At 47.8% G+C, this 22,044-nt stretch overlaps 1 protein-coding gene across 8 annotated transcripts in view; it reads right to left on the bottom strand.

Moving 5' to 3' along the window:
• Positions 1-22,044, bottom strand: part of TTC23 (tetratricopeptide repeat domain 23) — a 91,307-nt gene that overhangs the window by 21,357 nt on the left and 47,906 nt on the right. For all 8 annotated transcript variants that reach the window (XM_084801260.1, XM_084801261.1, XM_084801257.1 and 5 more), the window contains exon 7: positions 10,214-10,319. In XM_084801260.1, coding sequence (XP_084657386.1) covers positions 10,214-10,319 — 106 coding nt within the window. The remainder of the gene's footprint in view (positions 1-10,213; positions 10,320-22,044) is intronic.

Genomic DNA, 22,044 nt, shown 5'->3' with positions numbered 1-22,044 from the left:
TTGTGGTAGGAAGCTGAGTGAAACTCCCTGCAAAAAAAGCCAGCGTGGTCCTTCAAAGATGTCTGAACTGCTGCTCAGCCCAGAGGCTCTGGGCAAAGTCTCGAGTGTCATGTGAAACCATAGGTTTCTGCTGGCTTTTAGAAAGTGAGATCATCCCTTGGGCACAATGGAATCACATGGGCTTTTGTTGTTGTTGCTTTGTGGTTTTGAGACAGGGATTTTCTGTGTAGCCCTGGCTGTCCTGGAACTCACAGAGATCAAGCTGCCTCTGCAGTCTAGAATGTTGGGATTAAAGGCGTGCACCGCTATGCTGGGCACCGCCCAGATTTTGAACGTAGAAGATTTTCTCCAACTGGTCAGAGACTCTGGGAGCTGTTTTGGTTTGAGTCTGGACCGTCTCCTAGTGGCTCAGCTGCTAAAGGCTTGGTCTCCAGACTGTTAGCAGGTGGTGGGACCTTTAAGAGGTGGGGCCTACTGAAGGAAACTATGCTACTGAGGTGGGTACTTGACGGTAATGTTGCTCCCTTCTTCTGTCATTCCTTTCTTCCTGGCTGCTATGTGGGAAGTAGTTTTCTCTGCCATGTGCCTCCTCCATGGTATTCAGCCTCCTGACAGGCCCAAAAGACACAAATGGTGACTTCTGAACCACTGCCACATAAGCCTTCCTCCCGTTCAGCTGCCTGTCTCAGGGATTTGTCCCCATGGGAGAAGGCTGACCATCACAGAAGCATCCCAGGGCCTGAGTGACAAGAAAGAAGCTCTCCATTTCCAACATGGACAGGGACCCTAGAGGAGTCAGAGGCCAGTAAGAAGACCAGGGCTTCGGACCTGTGGCTCCAAGAAACTGTAATCTGTTAACAACAGTAAAGAGATCAGAAGACGGTCCAGGCTCTAGATGACAACGGAGCTGGCGGCTTCCTGTTTTGTAGCCTGAGCAGAGAAATCAGCCTTGCTGTGCCAGACATCTGACCTTCAAAACCAGGGGCTAATCAACAGGCACTTAAATAACTAGGACACCTTTGTGTCTATGTGTGCATGCACATGTGTGTGTGCACACACGCATGCATGTGTGGAGGTGTGCATACCCATGTGTATATTGAGGCCAGAAGCTGACATTGGGCTGGGCATCCTCCCCTGTCTCTCCACCTCATTATTGCTATGGTATTCTGGGACAAGGTCTTGCACTGCTTGGGAGCCTTTCCATTTCAGGTAGACTAGCTGGCTGGAGCTCTCCAGGGACCCGCTGGACCCACTGCTGGGTTATAGTTGAAGGCCACCATTCCTGGCTTGTATGTGGCCTTGTATGTGGAAGGCCTCCATTCCTGGCTTATATGTGGCCTTGTATGTGGAAGGCCACCATTCCTGGCTTGTATATGGCCTTGTATGTGGAAGGCCACCATTCCTGGCTTGTATGTGGCCACTGGAGATCTAAAGCTAGTTCCCCTCTCTCTCCTACCAAGCACATCACCATCTGAGCTCCCTCTAGCCTCACAAGTGCAATTAGCGTGAAACAAAAGAAAACTAATGTGGAAAATAGAACGTTTAAAGTTTATATTGTTTGGATATGTATTTTACATTAGTTTGGAATTCACCAAGTTTTAAAACCAGAGAAAGAAAAACAAATACAGCCAGAGTTATGTTCTAAATGTTGGATCCCCTCAAATTCATATTAAAATTCAGATGGCCTTTGAGAGGTGACTGTGTCATGAGGACGGAGCCCTCGCAAATGTGACTTGTGCTTCTGTGAGTGGGACCCTAGGCAGCTGCCTTGACCGCTCTCCTCTGGGAAGAGGCAGTGAAACGCAGCTGTCTGTGAGCCAGGAAGCAGCCACAGCCACACATCAAACCTGCTAGTACTTTGACCTCAGGCTTCCCCAGTCTCCAGGATTTTGAAAAACAAATTATTAAGTCACCTGATGTGTGGTGTTTGTTATGGCAGCCTGAGCAGTTAAGGCAGCCGAGAACCACCTCGAATGGAAATGCGCTCCACCACACCGACCCGGGCGAAGGCTGTAGGCCTGTCCACCCACAGAGGCAGGGGGATGTTCAAGATACAGGCTCACAGGTCCTGCAAGCTGCTTCCAATCCTTAAGGGCTGCGTGCCCGTTTTTACAGTTGTAGCTATGGGCTTCTCTCGTGCCAGCTGAAAACCGGAGGCATCAGTAGTAGCAGGCAGCCAAGACGGACATAGAAACACCGTGAAAATGGACAGACGGAATGCCCCAAAGACACAGAAGCCCCCGGTCATTTGCTGATTAACAATCCTGCGTAGTGAAAGAGCTCTGAGAACATGGCTGAGATGCACGGCGAGAGTCCTGGCTGCTGAGAGATGGTCCAAGCACACTCCACGAGATCTTTAGAAAGGGAAGAAGCAAGCACAAGGGGAGGTGGGGGGTGAGGGTGGGGAGGGAGAGTGTCTTCCAGATGGACTCGGCTGAAGAGAACTCCAGTCTGGAAACAAGTAGTGTTCGCCTGCAAGGTTCCGTTTGAGGATCCAGGCAGGGGCAGGATTCCCTCCACTTTGTCCCCTGGGCACGTCCTCACTCCCGGCTCTTTAGGTGGACGGTATTAGCTGGGCTTACCTTCTCCCAGGCCAGCAGGTGCATTCCTATGGTATTACCCAAGCCCTGTGGAGGAAAAGCCTCCCATATAAAAAATGCTATATCTGTTTACTCATTGCCTAACCCTCAAACTAAGTATCAACTCTGGCTTGCTTTGGTAACCTGATGGCAGTATCTTTTTTTGTTTTGTTTTGGGGTTTTGTTGTTGTTGTTGTTGTTTTGGTTTTTTGAAACAGGGTTTCTTTGTGTAGCCGTCACTGTCCTAGACTCACTTTGTAGACCAGGCTGGCCCCAGTGGCCCATGCCTTTAATCCCAGCACTCGAGAGGCAGAGGCAGGTGGATCACTGTGAGTTCGAGGCCAGCCTGGTCTACAAAGTTAATCCAACATAGCTAAGGCTACACAGAGAAACCCCGTCTCGAAAAACAAACAAACAAACAAACAAACAAACAAACAAAAAAGGCACGCGCCACCACATCTGGCACTGAAGGCAGTATCTTATGGATAAAAGCACAACACAAACATTCCAAGTCTGCTGTGACTAGGGTATGCTGGAGTGGATGGTGCTTGATATTTTGATTTTTCTGCTAATTGGGAACCTATAAAAGAATGTGGCCCAACCCTTTTAAAGTAGAACAGAATTGGTTGAAGGGCAAGCCTGATGGTGCTTGGCAGTAACCACAGCACCCGGTCTCTACCAGGAAGGTCTCTAGTCAAAGAACAGTAAAACTAGGGACTAAAATGTCCCTGATGGCAGGTGTCACAGGCAAGCTGACCACATCTGTAATGGCATGTCAGGACCTTACTTTACAAGATGTAAACACAGGAAAGGGCGAGGCGGGGCAGTCTCAGGCATCAACAGACGTTCGTCTTCCCTGTAAATCTAAAGTCATTTTATGTTTATCTGGGATAATGGAAAACTCTCTAACTCTCTCTCTCTCTCTCTCTCTCTCTCTCTCTCTCTCTCTCTCTCTCTCTCTCTCTCTCTTCTCTCTCTCTCTGTCTCTTTGGTTTTTCAAGACAAGGTTTCTCTATGTAGCCTTGGCTGTCCTAGACTCGATTTGTCGATCAGGCTGGCCTCGAACTCACAGCAATCTGCCTGCCTCTGCCTCCCGAGTGCTGGGATTAAAGGCGTGCGCCACCACGCTCAACAGAAAAACTCTTTTATGAAAGACCCTGCCTTACTTCCCTCACCTCTTCAGGCCCTAAATGAACTGTGACCCATGGTTATATGGCTGGTCTTTGAGGAGAGAGTGAAGCGTGCTCTAGCTCATAGCAGAGGAGTCATGTCCTGAAAGAGATTGTTTTCCGGGCCTGGGAGGGGGAGTTTAGGCACCTTAGACTCATCTGGAACAAGTGATAAGAGAATTTCCAAAGAGACAGGAAGCCATGGCCTGTGGACAGGAAGTCATGTCCTGACATGTTCCTGTGTTCTGAAGCTGGGTAGGAATTCACAGAACCAGCAAGCAGTTCAGTGTTCTTGCACACGACTGCCCTTAACTTTAAAAAGCACTTCTAGAATTCTCTGCAACCTGATGCCGCTAGCCTGGGCAAAGATGAAGTCATTCTCTGACAGACGGGAGTGTGACTCAGCTGGTGAACCTGAGCCCTGGTGGCAGAGATGAGCCAGGACCAGAAACCTCTTCCCCTTGCTACCCAGCTGAGTGTTTGGGTTGTCTATGGGTTCCAGCAGGGGCGGGGAGTGATGCTGTGGACAGGTACTTTAACCATCTCTGCAGGTGGCTCTGTCTATGAAGTCAGACAGACTTGCACGGAGAGGTTCATACATACTCGAAAGGAAACAAAGCTTTGTTCAGATAGCCAGAGAGCAGCCCAGCAGATGTCACAAAACTTTAAAGAAAATCTGTGTGTGTGTGTGTGTGTGTGTGTGTGTGTGTGTGTGTGTGTGTGTGTGCACGCACATTTATGTGTGTGTTGGTATATGTGCTGCCAATGCATCTGTGACAGAGGGCAACTTGTAAGAGTTGGTCCTGCCTTCCTACCATTTGGGAACTTGTGGTCAAGCTTAGATAATCAGGCTTGGCAGTAAGGTTCTTACTCTGAGCCACCTCTCTGGCCTAGGCCAGGAAACCTCTAACTAAAATAAATTCCAGTTAACCTGGGGTTCATCTTCCTGAGGCTGCTCTAAGGCCGGAGAAGGGATGGTGAGGACAGCTTCATTATTTGGGAGGACTCCATGTACAATGTGACAATTATTTTTTGCAACAGGACAACAGGAAGTCTGCAATTCTAGCCTGACCTTCACCCAGCAAAGAGTAAATGGTTGAGACCATGGTGGGTGTTGCTCCCCCCAGCCACCCATCCCCTTTATGGGGAGACCTGGGAACTCACCCGTACTTTTCCCATATCTCTGACCCCACACAGTGGGTGGCTGAGGAAGTCCATGTGTGTTGCTGGGGCAGGTATGAATCACAAGGCATGGTGGCTGACTGGGCACGAGGCCAGAAGAAGCTTGCAGGGTATAAAGATGCTGAGCGTGCTCACGGGGCTTGACAAGGGGCTCAGACAGCATGGGATGGGATGGGCTTGGGGTCCTCACTACCAGGAGCTGTCTAGACTCCCCACTTGTCTCTGGGTCCTCCCTACCAGGAGCTGCCCAGACTCCCCACTCCCATCCCTTTAGCACTTAGAGTCCCACACAGACAAAAGTGAGGCACTTTGTAATCTCAGACCTCCAGTACTTTGGGTTAGGGACGCATATATTTTCTCCAAGGAGCAGCCTTAAGATCCTTTTCAAAAGCACTGAGTATAAATAGCAAAGCTTTTCTGAGAAGTTCTGAACATAAATCTTACATGGTGGCACCTAAGTGGACGCCCAAGACTTGTGAAAGTGGCTGTCACAGGCTGTGTACTTTGTCCTGCCCAGAAATGGCACAGAATCCACAGGCCTCACTCCAGACACACAGAAAAGAAGGCAACTGGCCATGTTGGACTCCTGAGGTTTCTGCTCTACCCTGGGGTGCTACCTAGGAAGACTGTACAGCAACCTAGGCTCTTCTACTGACCGCAGGAGCTGCCGAGTGAGTAGTCCTTACTGACAGAACAAGGCCCTTTGGGGCTTATGACTTGTACCACTAGGGCCAGGGATGTGACATTCATGGTGTGACCACCTTTCTTATGACTTGTACCACTAGGGCCAGGGATGTGACATTCATGGTGTGACCACCTTTCTTATGACTTGTACCACCAGGGCCAGGGATGTGACATTCATGGTGTGACCACCTTTCTTATGACTTGTACCACTAGGGCCAGGGATGTGACATTCATGGTGTGACCACCTTTCTTATGACTTGTACCACCAGGGCCAGGGATGTGACATTCATGGTGTGACCACCTTTCTGGGTGGAGGGTATGGGACGGAGGCAGTACGCAGTCTCCGTCCTAAGGCCTTGGGGTGTTCTAATTTGCTGAAAAAACCTTGTATTCCATTTCTCTAGATGTAATGATAATTCCAGAAGTTTCTGAGAGAGGATCATTCTGGTGCCAGAAGAAACAGTAAGAACCTCTTCTTTCTTTCTGTGGCCTCACCCATGACTCCCCTGCTTCCCAAGGGGGTTCAGAGCAGGTGTGGACAGATATGTGCTTGGGTCCCTCACAGGCAGGCACGTGCAGGCTGGCCGGGTATTCTTAGAAGCAGTAAGTAGAAGGGTGGGGATGAGAAAGGTTCTCTTACAGCACACAGGGCACCAGGGTATGGGAAGACTGTGGAGGAAAAGGAGACCACGAGGTGTGGCATCAGGATAAGGAGTACAGAGAGTGCTGCCACCATGGAGGCCTCAAGTGAAGGAGGGAAGGAGGAGGCAGCTAAGGGAGGCCACAGGAAGGTGAGGGCTGTGGGCAGTGCCAGCTCCCAGGAGCCTTCCCTGCCAGGAGCCCCCAGGCTCCAACAGCTACAGTGGATGCCTGGAACTACACTTCCAGTCTCTCAGGACACTCAGGGTCCAAGGGACATCATAGCAGGTAACCGCTGTGTGGCGAAGGGGAGGGGGGCGGCGCCTGAGGCAAGCAGAGCAAGCAGGACACGGGGCAGGGGAGAGGGGGGGAGGAAAGATGTTGGGGGAGGGGAGAGTCGAGCAAAGGGAGGATTGTGGAAGACCAAGACCTACCCAGGCCAAAAATAAAAATAAAAATGAATAAAAAGCTTGATAAACATTTTTCATTATACCTGTGTACAATATAGGGCAAGGCTAGGACTGACGAGTGAGAGATGGGAACTAGATGTATTCATGTATAAGGAATTATACACAGGGAATCCAGTTACCCAGAAATCCCTGTCCTTGGCTCCAACAGGGACAGACACTATTCCCTCTGCTGTCTTGGGACTCAGAAGAACTCCTCAGCCTGCTGGTGGCCAGGACTAAGCGGGGCCATTTCCAAACAAGGCTGCCTGTACTGAGCAGGCCCTGCAGCACAAAGGTTTACGCCGAAATATACTTGGCTTTAGACCATTTCATTCTAATATCCTTAAGGAGAAGCACTTTAAACACAGGGCCAAGGCTCTGGACACTTAGCAGAGTTAGGAGAGCTGTTAATACCAAGTTTGTCTATGGCTGCTCTGGGAAGCTGGCCAGGCCCAGGTTAGTGACATTCCTTGAGCCTGAATTGGGAATCCTCAGGCAAGCATAAGCCTCCCAGACTTCTAGGGCAGTTTTATGTGCACTAGGAATGTAGAGAGGCGCAGGGCACAGGCAGCACTCCAGCGTGGAGCCTGAAACCCCCTGGGCCAGCAGCACTGCTCGTTAGCAGCAGACAATGCCTTCAATGGACATCCAGCAAAGGAGCAGAAGCCGACTGGCGACGGAAAACCCTCAAGCGGGAAATTATGTTTCTAAAGATTCTATTGTTTTGTTTTGCTTTTTCTCGGAAAACAAACACAAAGCCAGAAGTCTATATTGGGTACAGACAGGCATAAACATAAAAGAGCAAAGGACAAATTGCCCCTCGACACTCTGAAAGGCATGCAGGTTTGCTTCGGGGGGGGGGGGGTCGTCTTGGGGACTAGAAGTGAGCATAGTCCAGGTCAGAAGGTCCTGGGTGGGTGAGAGCAGAGGCTGGGGTGGGGTGGGGACAGAGTTTTATCTTCCCGAGTTCCCAGTAGGCCTCTTTCCTTTCCCCTGCAGGGGGCAGCAGAGGCCTGGCCAGTACTCAGTTCTGGGTGGGTCTCTTACAGCCTTACCATGGTGGCCTTTTCCATGTAAAGGGACAGCAGAAAAGACAGGGCATGTGCTTGCCTGGTCTCCAGCTGTATTCCCTGCCTGGCGGTGTCTGTCCTGTCCCGGCTTCCAGGGGGAGGCTGGATCCCTGAGCCCTGGTCAGGCTGCCCCTGCTCTGCCCGGGCCACACACAGCACTTGCAGAGACAAGATGGAACAAATCCCAGGTCTCCACAGGCTGGCAGGTGCCGTCTATGACATGAACTCTGTTGCCTGCTTGCGATCACTTTCCCCTGGCAGGGCTGCCTAGCCTGGCCTCAGTGAATAAGGATGAGGTGGGCTGGTGGTGGGGGGGCTCCCTTTTTCTGAGGAGAAGAGGAGGGGTGATGGGGAAGAGGGTGGGAGTGGGGGGACCAGGAGGAAAGGAGGGAGGGGCCTCCATTGGGATGTAAAGTGAATATATAAATTAAAAAAAAAAAAAAAAAAAAGAACCCTGTTGTCCACAGCAATCCAAATGTCTTGGCAGTGTGCATATATCAGGCATGTAAGAGAAACTTAACCGGGTACAAGATAACACCGTTGACAACAGAGTGAGAGAGAACACAAAGCGGTGAGGACTGTGGGAAGATTTTTAAGGGAGCCTGTGTCCAGCTGTTGTACTCTAGCAACATGGCTCCACATGGCAGGCAGCGTCTATTGCCAAGAGAAGAAGAAATTTGGATCTTCATGTGAAAGCTCCAATTGTTGGATGATGGTAACTAATTAAATATGTTTAAGGTTAAAATGAGGATGAGGACAGCTTTGACCCAGGGTAGACTTGAGATTCTAAAAGGAAGTTGCCGTGGCTCGTGGCTTTCCTCATCCTTGCACAGTAGAAAGAACAGCAAGCTTCAGGAATTTGGGGTCCACAGCTTATTTTATTCTCTTTTAATCTCTTTTTCAGTCTTATTATGGTGATATATATTATACATATATATATTATGTATCACACACATGTATTTAATGAATTTTAACCACTTTTACATTTATGGTTCCATAGTACTTACACTTTTCTCTGATATATATATATATATTTTTTTTTTTTTTTTAAACAAAGTTTTACTTTGTAGCCCAGGCTGGCTTCAAGCTCAGTCAGGACAGTCCTCTTGCCTCAGCCTCCCAAGTGCTAGGGTTACAGATATGAGCCATCATGGGTCCAGATCCACAGCTTCTGGCAGAGTGCACACATTTGTCACATGGCAGGAAGGACTGGCTGTGGCGTGGACTCCATGTCCTGCTTCTGCCGGTTGTTAAAGGCATTAACAGCAGTCTGTGTGAGTCCCAGCACCTACATACAATGCCACTACTGTCAGAGCTGTCACTATTATGCTAGGCTCCTGTCTGTAAACATAGCAGAGTAGTCTTAATGGTGTCAGGAGTTGGCTACATCCCATGCGGTGGGTCCCAGGCTGGGCCAGACATTGGCTGGACATTGCCTCAGTCTCTGCTCTGTCTTTTCTCTGACAGCAGGGTTCCTATAGATATTTGGACGCGTGTGACTTTTGTCACTCTCAAATATTTGTATTTCTAGTGTTTGATTAAGAGTAGTGAACATTTTTTCTCTCACTTAAGGAGGGCAAGACAACAAAAGCTGCTTAAGGCCTTGGCTCTCTGATGGCTTTGAAGGCAAGTCTGACCAGCTCGTGTAGAATGCTTAAGGGAAGGGAACTAACAATTAACATGCCTTCATCTCTGGTCAGGCTCTTCCACATCTGACGAGGTCAGCCAGGTGGGTGAAAAGAGGGTAACCTAGGGGACCCCTGCACCAGCTCCTGCGTGGATGAGGTCCCCGCCTGGCCTGTTGACCTGTTCAGATCAGGCTGCTCCTTGGGACGTCCCTTCATCTCCTAAGTTTGGCCTGCTCCCTGGAATCCTGCTTCCTGAACTGACTCCACACCCTCCCAACTCTGATTTCTGGCACCCTGGAATTAATTTCATTTATGATAATTTCTGTCTGGTATCTTGAAATATACCTATTGGTCTTCTGTAACACTAAAATGTGTGTTTCCTGTCACATCTAGGACGCCAGGATGGTAGAGTGGAGAATCCCCAAATCTCATGTACTAACTATCTTGCCAAGATAAGAAAATGCATACAGAGTGGCAGCATCTTCCTGAAATCCTGACGCTGTGTAAGCTCACCCTGGCTGAAAGCTCTGCCGAGTGAGCCTGGAGATCACAGCTGTTGCCCCAACAGCTCAACACCCTTTAAAACAGTTGCCTTGGAAAGCAGAGGCGCCTCTCTCAGCAGTGCATGAGTTCCCCGTGGTTCATAGTGGTGTTTTGGATGAAGAGTGATTCTAAAGTGGGAAAGGGCTAGAGGGCAGATGGAGGAAAGTCCATGGAAGCTGCACACAGTATAAAGGGCCCACACAACAGTCTCACCCACCAGTGACACATGCCCGAGCCCTGCTTGTGTAGTGGGGGAGGATCTGTTCTCACCATGGTGGTCGTACATCCCAGAAGCAACAGCAGCCCGGGCAATAAAGTGTGCGGAGTCTGCGGCTTCCGCTGGGGAGGGATCTTTACTCAGGACGATGAGATGTGCCTGTCACCACGGAGAGAAGAAACAAGTTGTTTACATGCTTGGCAGCAGCAGTAGGAAACCGTCCTTGCAGTGATAAGCAGGAAGCCAAGCGCCGTTCCAGCGAGCTGGAAGGGATGACTGATGAAGAAGTGCAATTGACTTTGGGGGATTTGAAACACACTGGGTGGAGGCCAGAACCCTGGATGCTGAATCCACTTGGCTAGAAGCTGTCTCTGGAGCCCATCCCTAAGAATAAATCCCTTAGAAGCTTATGGTCATTTGAGTGAGCAGAGATGATGAAGCTGGGGGATGGGAGAGGTGAGTTTCAAGAAGTGAAGGTACCAAAAAGGTGCAGAAGGCAATCCCAGTTCCTGGCCTGTTGCTCAGCCCAGAATGAGGCTCCTGCCCACAGAGGGGCAGCCTGCTGTCTGGTCACCAAGGCCGCCTGCCTGCCTGCCTGCGCCCTTTTGCCCTGTGGCCCATGGGAAGCTGCTGTTGCATAAAGAGCTTCTCAGTTTCTTGGTAATAAAGTTCATTTGAAAACTGCTTAATAACAGTTGGAGAGAGGGAACAGAATGGGGGCCTGCCATAGCGGTCCTGAGAGGCTCCGCCCAGCAGGGGATCGATGCAGAAGCTGAGGCTCACAGCCAGACTTTGGGCAGAGCGCAGGCAGCCTTATGGGAGATAGAAGGATCTGGAGGGAACAGGAGCTCCACAAGAAGACCAACAGAGCCAACAAACCTGGACCCGAGGGGGAGGGCTGCAGAGACTGATAGGCTGGGGTCAGATGGTAGGGGAGGAGAGCTCTTCCTTTTTGAGGACTAGGAGGGGGGAGAGGGAGGGAGGGGAGAAGAGGAAAAGGGAGGGAGGGAACAGGAGGAGACAAGGGAGGGGCTACAATTGGGACATAAAGTGATAAATTAAAAAAAAAACCTGCTTCTTCTTCCCCGGGAAAACACCAAATGGCAATGATGCTGGTGCAGCCCAGAGGACCCGGGCCCCAGGATTAGGAGGCTACCAGGCTTCTGCAGATAATTCGGCAGATGTCTTAGGGCTCACCCCTACCCCCCAGTCGAGGCTCAGGGACACATGGAGGTAAAGTGGAAGACAAGGAGTGGATCCCAGTCACCAAGCTGGGTAGCCTGGTTAAGGACATGAAGATCAAGTCCTTGAAGGAGATTTATCTGTTCTCCCTGACCATTAAGGCGTCTGAGATTACTGACTTTTTCCTGCATGCACCCTTAAAGGATGAGGTTCTCAAGATCATGCCAGTACAGAATGAGACACAGCAGACCAGGTTCAAGGCTTCTGTCGCTACTGGGGACTACAATGGTCATGTTGGTCTAAGTGCTCCAAGGAGGTGGCCTCTGCTATCTGAGGGGCCCTCATTTTGGCCAAGCTTTCCATCATCTCTGTGGCACTGGGGGAACAAGATTGGCAAGCCACACTCTGTTCCGTGCAAGGTGACAGGTCTCTGTGGCTCTGTTTTGGTGCGTGTCATCCCTGCCCCCAGAGGCACTGGCATTGTCTCTGTTCCTGTGCCCAAGAAGCTACTGATGATGGCCAGTATTGATGACTGCTACATATCAGCCAGGGGCTGTGCTGCCACCCTGGGAAACTTTGCCAAGGCCACTTGTGATGCCATTTCCAAGATCTACAGCTACCTGACACCCAAACTCTGGAAAGAAACTATGTTCACCAAGTCTCCTTATCAGGAATTCACTGATCATCTTGTGACAATCCACACCAGAGTGTCTGTTCAGAGGGCCCAGGCTCCAGCTGTGGCTACCACATAAGGGTTTTTATACAAGAAAAATAAAATGAATTACTCTGTTTAAAAAACAAACAAACAAACAAAAAACTGTTAAATTACCAGGTGGTAGTGGTGGCACGTGCAGGCAGATCTCTGTGAGTTTGAAGCTAGCCTGGTTTACAGAGGGAGTTCCAAGACATCCAGGGCTACACAGAGAAACAATGTCTTGAAAAGTAAACAAACAAACAAACAAACAACCTAAAACCAAACCAAACCAAACCAATAACAAAAACCCTGGTTAATACAAATCATATTCTATAAACAAAATAATAAAAATCTTTCAAGTGGGATATAAGATATAACCTTCAAAGAAAATGGTACCAATCATCTTTCTACCAGCATTTTAAGTTGAAAAAAAAAAATGGGGCCAGAGGGGTAGCTCAGCTCTTAAGAGCAGACACTGTGCTTGCAGAGGACGTGAGTTTGATTCCCAGCACAGACATTAGGCAGCTCACAAGTGCCTGTATGTAATTCTAGCTCCAGGTGATCACACACACACACACACACACACACACTGAGGAGGGAGGGGGTCTGTCCTCACCTTCTGTGTCCTTTATACACACACTAAATTAAAACTGTTGTGAGTGATCTGTTTACACCCCTCCGACACTCACATAAAGGATGCCCACAAGCGTGGACAAGGATGGACAAGCTGTGCACTGCTATGGAAAACAGGGCTAAATGTGGTGAACTGATACAGGATGCTCACGCAAGATGGTAGGCAGTTTGGACTATTGCCAAAGAATGCACATTCGTTACTTTTCTTATTGTGGCAAACTAACACACACACACACACACACACACACACACACACACACACACACACACAGAGTTTAACATCGAGCACAGCCCACCATGGTGGGAATGTGCGGTGACAGGAGTGTGAAGCCTTTGGTCACACGGTGTTTTCAGTTATGAGGAAAGAGAAGGGTGCTGGTGCTCCTCAGGCTTTCCCAGTGCCGCCCCTGCTGTGCCTGCAACCTGGTGTGTGGGGAGATGGGTCTTCCTGCCCCCTCCATCACACCTCTCTGGACACCAGAGGCGTATCAGTTCAGTACTACATCTAAATCCAGCCGTACCAACAACGAGGATTAAACCTTCATAGCGACAGAGAGGAAAAACACTGGACTGGGCAGGCAGACTGTGCCAGCAACCACTGAGATTTAAGCTGGAGTTTAGTTCTTTCTCATCTGTGATATGACACTTAAATTACGGGGATACTTTCTATGGGCTTCAACTTATATATGAAAAGTAAGAGTGCTGAATGGCTCTGGAATATTCCTCAGAGGTACATGTGTTAAAGGCTGGTTCCCAGCATGGTGCTACTGAGAGGCGGTGGACCCTTCAAAGGGGGTGGGGCCTAGTGGGAGGCTTTAGGTCACTAGACGCTTGCTCTGAGAAGAGACTGTGGAACTCCAGGCCCTTCCTCTTCTTGTTTTTCTGGCCACCATGTAGTGAAAAACATGAACTCCAGGCTTCAAAATAGTGACCCAAATAAACCTCTCCTCTTTTTAATGGACAGTCTCAGGTATGTGTTACAATAGTGGAGCCCCAGCAGGGCAAATGGTCCAGATATGTCTCAGTAAAGGATGGAGACGTGCTCTGGCTTTGATAGTCTGACTTCAAATTCTGCTAGCAGTACCATCCATGTCCTGGATGCTGGTACTCATCCATCAGCCATGATGTGAAAGAAAGCCAACTGATGCCAGCACTTAATGGCAAGAGCTATGACTTAAGTGACACCACCTGGGGGAGGAAGGCCTTATAGTCTGCACCCACTGCTCTGAATGGGTGGACAGGTTACAATCAAGGCAGAGGCAGCTCTGCCGCAATAGGTGGCCCGGTGTTAAAATCTGAGCTGCGTTAGGAGGCTTTGTATGGCCCAGAAGGGAGGGTGGCGGGGGGTGGGGGGGGAGAGAGGGGGGGAGCTTGGACTTGAACGGCCCAAGGCACCCAGCTGGCAATGGCTTTTGCTGCTCTGTTGGGACACCAGAATTCTTAAGCATGAAGGCTTGGATTTGAAACAACTCACTACTGGAGTTCTTCATACAGAACTGAACAAGGGACTTGGGGAAGCCCAGAGCAGTCACTAGTTTCAATCTGGTGCAAAAGAGCCCCATCTTGAACTCTGATTTGAAATATTACTGAAATAATAGGTATTTCAAAATACAGTTTCATGGATGTTCAGACTACAAGAGCAAAAGGGTAGAGTCAAGCTGTCAAGTGTCCAGTATTTGCAGGAAGAAAAGAAAGAGTAAAACTGCCCCCCCAAAGCCCCATGAAGACAGACTGTGCACTCCCCACCTTTGCCTCAGTTGTCTATCCCTACAATCCATTGCTGGAGAGCTCTCTGCAGGATGCTCAGGAAGGTTTTCCTAGGCTCTTTTTACAACAGCTCAACACACCAACAAGTGCTGATTCAGACTGAATAAAATTCAAATTCAAAGATTTTCTGTTTCCTTTCTAGTCACTAGCACGAAAGGTAATAAATCTGTTTATCACAATTTTTTTCAAATGAATAATTACATGTTCTGAGATGATCAAAAGTTGCTTTTTGACTCGAGGCAGAAAGTGACACTTTTCAATAGCAAAACAACAGCAAAACACCCACTTACAATAGCAAGAAAATAGAACCCAAGGCTCAGGGCAGCGGTTCACCTTCCTAATGCTACAGCCCTTTAATAGAGATCCTCGCATTGTCGTGACCCCAACCACAAAATTATTTTCATTGTACTTCATTACTGTAATTTTGCTACTGTTATGAATAATGTAAATATTTGATAGGTAGTATATCAGAAATGCTACCACTAATGAGAGGGTCATTCTACCCACAGGTTGAGAGCCACTGGCATAGTGGCATCCGAATTCATCACACAACTTTCCTGACTTCAGCATTTCCCTATGTGAGATGCTAACAGGCAAACATTGACTGTTTATTTCAAAAGTTCAGTTTCTGGTCTAATTTATTACCTGGTGTTCAAGAAGCTTTTCTAGGCCTCATGCTGAGGGCGGGAGGAGTGATGTCAGAACACGCAGGGTGTTTAAAATGTGTCAAGTTAGCATATCACTTATTCAGTAAAATCCCATTCGTTTCAGCTTAGTTTAATTTACTCCTATTTGGCTCAGTGTTACTTTAATTTTGAAGTGCTTTCCACTTGCCAGGTATTGTTCTAACGCTAGGGGTTCACACACAAAAATACGAAGCCGACTTCAGCTTTAAAGGAGATCACAGATGAACCATAAGATAGATGTGGGGTGGTTGGATTTGTGTAGACATGCAGATGCTTCTTACCATGTCCCTGTACTCAGCTAACGTCCTCTCTGCATTTCAACTGTTATCATTTTGACCGGATATTAAAGGAAGAGAAAAACGGCACATGCATGCGGGTTAACAAATAGAACGACCCTGTGCATTGATGTCCAAGACCAAGGGCTTTCCTGACTTAGGTCAGCGGGACACAGAATAGACAGGTGAGTAGCAGAGGGAAGCACAGCAGCTGTCGGCCACCTCGGTGACACATGGGGAGGCCCCGGGGGAGTGCCTGTCTCTGCTCTTCTTCCATGGTCCAGGCTGTGTGACTGTCAGTCAGAGAGCTCTCGGTTCCTGCACTGCGTCAGCCTCCCGGGTGCAGAGCAGGACTAAAGCAGCGCAGAGAACATGAGACGGAATGAAGAAACACCTTAAAACAGCAAATGTCAGTATCTTACTAAAGAAGATCATGCATTGCAAAAACTCATTCAAGAGAGTAGCCGTGACCAGTTCCCTCCATCGCTGTGAAATAACAGAGTGGGCATTTGCTCTAGTATCTCAGGTCTGTTTCTGAAGGAAACCACAGGTCTCCCTGCCCCATCCCTTTGCCAACAGACAGAGCCAGAGCGGGCAGACCCTTCTCTAACTGGGCATGCTGCCTTGCATCTGGAAAATGTGTAACACTCCTTGAGGAGGAAACTCGATGCCTAGTAAAACAAACAACAGCATTTCTACTTATGGAGAAACACCGAGGGACAGGGTACCCGGGTGACTGGGGCGAGATTCCCCCCCCCTGTCTTGTAATGGGTAGGGGACCACAGAATCAGAGGGAACTGTTTTCTTCTGTAGCTAAGAGCAGAGTAAGTATTCAAGTAGTTCAGGGTGCCTTTGTGGATGTAGACTATATTTACCTGGACAATGAGAACAGACATGGGGTGGTAACAAAGTCTCAATTTAGCAATAAGCCCCTAGGCTCTCTATAAAGCAGAGGCTAGCACGGGGAGAGACTCAGGGGAGAAGGGATCAGTAATGAGTGTGTACTTACTTTGCTGGGTATGGTGTTAGGCAGATTCTACACACTAGCTTGCTTTAACCCCAAAAGACCAGTGACAGATATTGCCAATTCACATCAAGGTCACATGGTGGGTCAGCAGAGGGCAGAGTCAGCCTAAGGCCTACATTATGCAATTGCATGCTGTCTTGGCCCAAATCGTGATCAAACCAACCACTAAAGTTACAGAAAGATGACAATCTTAACAGTGTAAAAGGGGCTGCTAAGTGGTGGACTCTGCCAAAAACTAGAATAAACTGGCCAGGGAATAGTGAGGTACCAGTGAGTGGATACCCAGGTTGCTTCTGAGAGCCCTGGAAGCCACAGTGCAGAAGGGACGAAAGCAGGGGATGGGATAGGCAACGCTGTCTTCCGCCTTCTACTTTAGTTCAAGTTTCTACCTTCATTTACCAGCTCAGGCACATTCCTCACTATGAGGCATGAGCTTTGCTGAGCTTATTTATAACTGACCAGCTTTCTGTCTCCGCCCTGCCACGGACAGCCATTCTATCTTTGGCTTTGAGGTGACAGCCTTATGCAAGATAGGTCAGGTTCAGCGCAAGGTGGTCACTTCCTTTCCTCCCAGGCTCTGTCCAGTAGGGAGGCCTTTCCTGAGGGGCTGGGGCACCTACAGAGGGCAGGCCAAGCAAAGGATGCTCCTGGGAGCCCCAGGGAGGATTAGATGAACAGGAAGTCACCAGGGGGAACAACCTCTAAGAATGGATGCGCTGGGTGAGGCCTGTTTCTTTTAATAGTTACAGAGAGTCCTCAGTGGCTTGCTTCCAAATGCCAGTTTTATCACCTCCAAAGGGCTCGGGAGAAGAAGTCCTGTCATCTATAAGGATTAGCACCTTTATAGATACCACGCAGGCACCAGAAAATAGTCATGTCAACAGTATTCTTTGTTTGTTTGCAAGTATGAGCTTTCTTAAAATGTAGCTAGATTTTTTTTCCACTTTTAAAAAGATTTATTTATTTATTATGTATACAGTGTTCTGCCTGCTTGTACACCTGCACACAACAGATCTCATTATAGACAGTTGTGAGCCACCATGTGGTTGCTGGGAATTTAACTCAGGACCTTTGGAAGAACAGCCAGTGCTATTATCCTCTGAGCCATCTCTCTAGCCCGTAGCTAGATTATAAATGCATATAATTTTTAAAAATCTTAAAATATTAAGTGGTCAAAAAGAAGAAACTCCTTAGAGTCACTGTGCAGCATTCCAGAAACACTGATGTGTGTAAACAAACACCCACACAGACACACACATCCATGCATAGGTACACATGAGCACGCATGCTCGGTGCAAACACACAAAAAGCACTTAGGCACCATCACGGTGTGCGTTGCTTGGCTTCATTTCCCAGGACACTCCAGTCCACTGGCAGACAAATAAACAGGCATTCTTTAATAACAACTGATGTTGAGGATTAAATTTTTTTTCTTTTGTTTTTTCAAGACAGAGTTTCTCTGTGTAGTCTTGGCTGTCCTGGACTAGCTTTGTGGACCTTGAACTCACAGCGATCTGCCTGCCTCTGCCTCCTGAGTGCTGGGATTAAAGGTGTGCGCCACCACGCCTGGCCTCGAGGATTAATTTTAAATGGCCTTTCCCCATTTGTTTTCTTTTCTGTAAACTGTTCTTGTCTTTTGTCCACATTATCTATGAGTTGTCTTTTTCATCTAGACTGTGTGAGACTCTGTAGTTTCCCTTTGACATTTTTTAACTTTATAAATATTGTCACATAGTAGCACTCTTTCATTTTTCATGCCACCAAACCTCCTTTCCTCCCCCTCTCCTCATCGTCTTTTCCCTCTGTCTCCTAATCTACACCCATCTGCAAATGTGTACTCAATCAGTGTCAGCACTGGCCACTTTTGGGCAGAAAGTGTCACCATTCTGACAGGAAGGAAGAAACTCTAAAGAGACTGCTGAGGTCCTCCCTTTGGCTACCAGACCATGGCAATGATGAGATTGCCGCAGGAATCTCCTGCTGAAAGAAGAAAAGGGATGAGCTTTGGTGTCAGCCAGAGGGGATCTGTCTCTTGGAGAGAGATTTGCAAGTTGTCAGACAACCTAGCAGGAGAGGCCAGAGCCAAGGCCATGATGATGATGATGGGCAGGACCGCCCACAGCTTGCCCAGGGCTGCTTAGTGCTGTAGAACGCTTGCTTTCTACCTACGCCTGACCCCTCTTCTAGGACCTTGAAGACAGACTTCAGGCAGGGGTGTCACTGGACCTCTGCTCCCTTCCCTATGTAGCCACACCGATTAAGTCTCCTTTCTCTGCCTTTTACAATTATCCTTTATTGGACTACTGTGAACAGATGGATGGCTGGACTTGGCTTGTGAGGGGGCTGTCAGAATGAAGGCTCTCACATTGTTCCTTAAGAGCAACAGCAATGTTCCCCTTTATGGCACCTACATTTATGCCATACTTAGAATTTTGTGTAAAGAATAAAACCTCCGTTAGCTTTTCAGAGATTTGAAGTTTTAAAAAATATATTTATTTATTCACTTTACATCCTGATTGTAGTGACCCCTCTTTCCTCTTATCCCCCCTTCCATGCCCCACACACCCCTCCTAGAGATTTGAAAATTTTAAAACAAGCCTTATTCATATTATTTCTAATAAGTGCTGGTCTAACTGGATGTCTACATGTAGAAGAATGCAAACAGATCAATATTTATTATACTGCACAAAACTCACGTCCAAGTGGATAAAAGACCTCAACATAAAACTGGATACACTAAATCTAATAGAAGAGAAAGTGGGAAAAAAACCTTGAAGTCATTGGTACGGGAGACAACTTCCTGATCAGACCACCAACAGCTTGGGGATTATAATCATCAATTAACTTCATGAAATTGAAAAGATTCTGCAAGGCAAAGGGTACTGTCAATAGGACAAAATGGCAGCCTACAGATTAGGGAAAGATCTCCACCAACCCTACATCTGACTGAGGGCTAATATCCAAAATATATAAGGAACTCAAGAAATTAGACACCAACAAACCAAATAACCCAATTTAAAAATGGGGTACAGATATAAACATAATTCTCAACAGAGGGAGTTCCAATGGCTGAGAAGCATATAAAGAAATGCTCGGGACTGGAGAGATGGCTCAGCGGTTAAGCTTTTCCAAAGGTCCTGAGTTCAATTCCCAGCAAGCACATGGTGGCTCACAGCCATCTATAATGAGATCTGGTGCCCTCTTCTGGCATGCAGGTGTACATGTAGGCAGAACACTGTATACATACATAATAAATAAATAAATCTTTAAAGAAAAGAAATATTCAACACCCTTAGTCATCAGGGAAATGCAAATCAAAACAACTCTGAGATTCCATCTTACACCTATGAGAATGGCTAAGATCAAAAACTCAAGTGACAGCACATGCTGGTGAGGATGTAGAGCATTGCTAGTAGGAGTGCAAACTGGTACAACCACTTTGGAAATCAATCTGGAGGTTTCTCAGAAAATTGGGTCTAGGTTTACCTCAAGACCCAGCTATATCACTCCTGGGCATATACCCAAAAGACGCTCCACCATACCACAAGGACACTTGCTCAACTATGTTCATAACAGCTTTATTTGTAAGAGCCAGAAACTGTAAACGACCTATGTGTCACCCAACTGAACAATGGATAAAGAGAATGGGATTGATACATTTACACAAGAGAATACGAGTTAGCTATTAAAAACAAAACAAAAAAATCACCCAGTTTTCAGGCAAATGGATGGAAATAGATTCCCCTGAGTGAAGTAACCTAGACTCAGAAAGACACACATGCTATGTTCTCACTTATAAGTGGACATTAGCCATAAAGTACAGGTTAACCATACTATAATCAATCCACAGACCCAAACAAGACAAGGAGGGCCCAAGGGAAGATGCTGAATCTCACTCAGGAGAAGAAATAAAATAGACATCTTAATTTGATGGAGGGAGAGAACTAGGTGGGAAGGGGTTGGAGAGGGTAAAAGGTGTGTGGATCAGGTGTGTGGAGAGCAAGGGTTGGGGGGAGGACTGTGAAAGAAAACAGAAATTGGTTGTGGGGGGAGCATCTCTGGGACAGGGGAGGCTCCTGGGAGTAATATGGGAGTGACCACAGCTGAGAATTCTGGCATTGAGGGTTAAGGAACTTGAAGTCGCCACCTCCTGTAACCAGGTGGGATTTCCAGTGGATGGAAGGGGACACCACCCATACAACTTTAGACCCAAAATTGCCTTGCCTATAAGAAGTGTAGGGATGAAGATGGAGCAGAGATCGAGGGAATGGCAAACCAGTGACTGGCCTAACTTGAGACCCACTCCATGGGAGAGAGCCAACCTCTATCATTATTAATGATACTCTGCTTTGATTGCGGGCAGGAACTAGCATTAACTGTCTCTGAGAGGGTTCATCCAGCAGCCGATGGAAACAGATGCAGAGACCCACAGCCAAATAATAGGCCAATCTCAGGGAGTTCTGTGGAAGAGCGGGAGGAAGGACAGAGGGAAGGGAGGAAGCTGGAGGGGTCAAGGTTACCATAAGAAAACCTACAGAGTCAACTAAGCTGGGCCTATGGGGGCTCACAGAGACTGACCTACAAACCAAAGAGCATGCATGGGCTAGACCTAGACCCCCTACACATAAGTAACAGATGTGCAGCCTGATCAACATCTGGGTCTCCTAACAATGGAGTAAGGGCTGTCTCTGATTCTGTTGCCTGCCCCTAGCTGGCTGCCTTGTCAGACCCCAGTAGGAAAGGATTTGCTTAGTTCTGCTGTGACTTGAGATGCCTGGGTGGGTTGATGCCCCTTAGGGGGCCTCATCTTCTCTGAGAAAAAGTAGAGAGGAAAAGTGGTCACAAGGGCAGGACTGGGAAGAGAGGAGGGCAGGGGCTGGGATCAGGCTATAGAAAGATTAAAGTAATAAGTAAATGAAAAATATAAACAAATAAAAGAAAAAAAGTGAATTATACCTGGGATACATCCACAGCAGTTGCTCAGTTGGTGGGAAGTGCTGTTGCCCCTCACAGAACACTTAGAGGCAGGTTTGCGCATCCCGCTGTCAGCACCCTCCCTGGCCACAGCTGGGAACGGAAGCCACATGGTCTGGCCCTATTGCTTTTTGCAGAGTAACTGACAGATGCTCTGACTGCACGATATGTGATATGTTGCACATCAAAGGTCCCCACTTTTGCAGCTCAGCTGCCCTGAAAATTGAACAAGAGGAATATGCCACTCGAGTGTCAGAGATGTGAAACAGCAATTCCAGTGAGCGGAGCTGGGGGCTTCATCCCCTGCAAAACAGACCAAAAGCAGTCGCACCCACATGGAAGAAATCTTGTCGTTTATTTCTTTAGATAATAAAATAAATGTGTGATTACTAAAATCTGTCAGTGAGGAGTCTCACAAACTGGAATGTTCGCCTGGCTTTCCCACAACCGTGCCACAGTGCAGGTAGGCGGCACTCCTTTTAAGCCACTTTTTCTTGTTTGGTGGCTCTGCAGGGTTTCCCTTTTTCCCATTTTAATGGGCTACTTTTTAAAATGCTGTGGAACTTTTCTGCATTCTACTGAAACTAAAATGTTTTTTCTCTGTGTGTGTTTTTCTCACTCCAAAGGAATGAGGAAAGAAAACCCA

This window comes from Acomys minous, assembly GCF_964271855.1.
Source record: "Acomys minous genome assembly, chromosome: 2".
In the NCBI taxonomy this organism is placed as follows: Eukaryota; Metazoa; Chordata; class Mammalia; order Rodentia; family Muridae; genus Acomys; species Acomys minous.
This window is presented reverse-complemented; position numbering and strand designations above follow the sequence as displayed.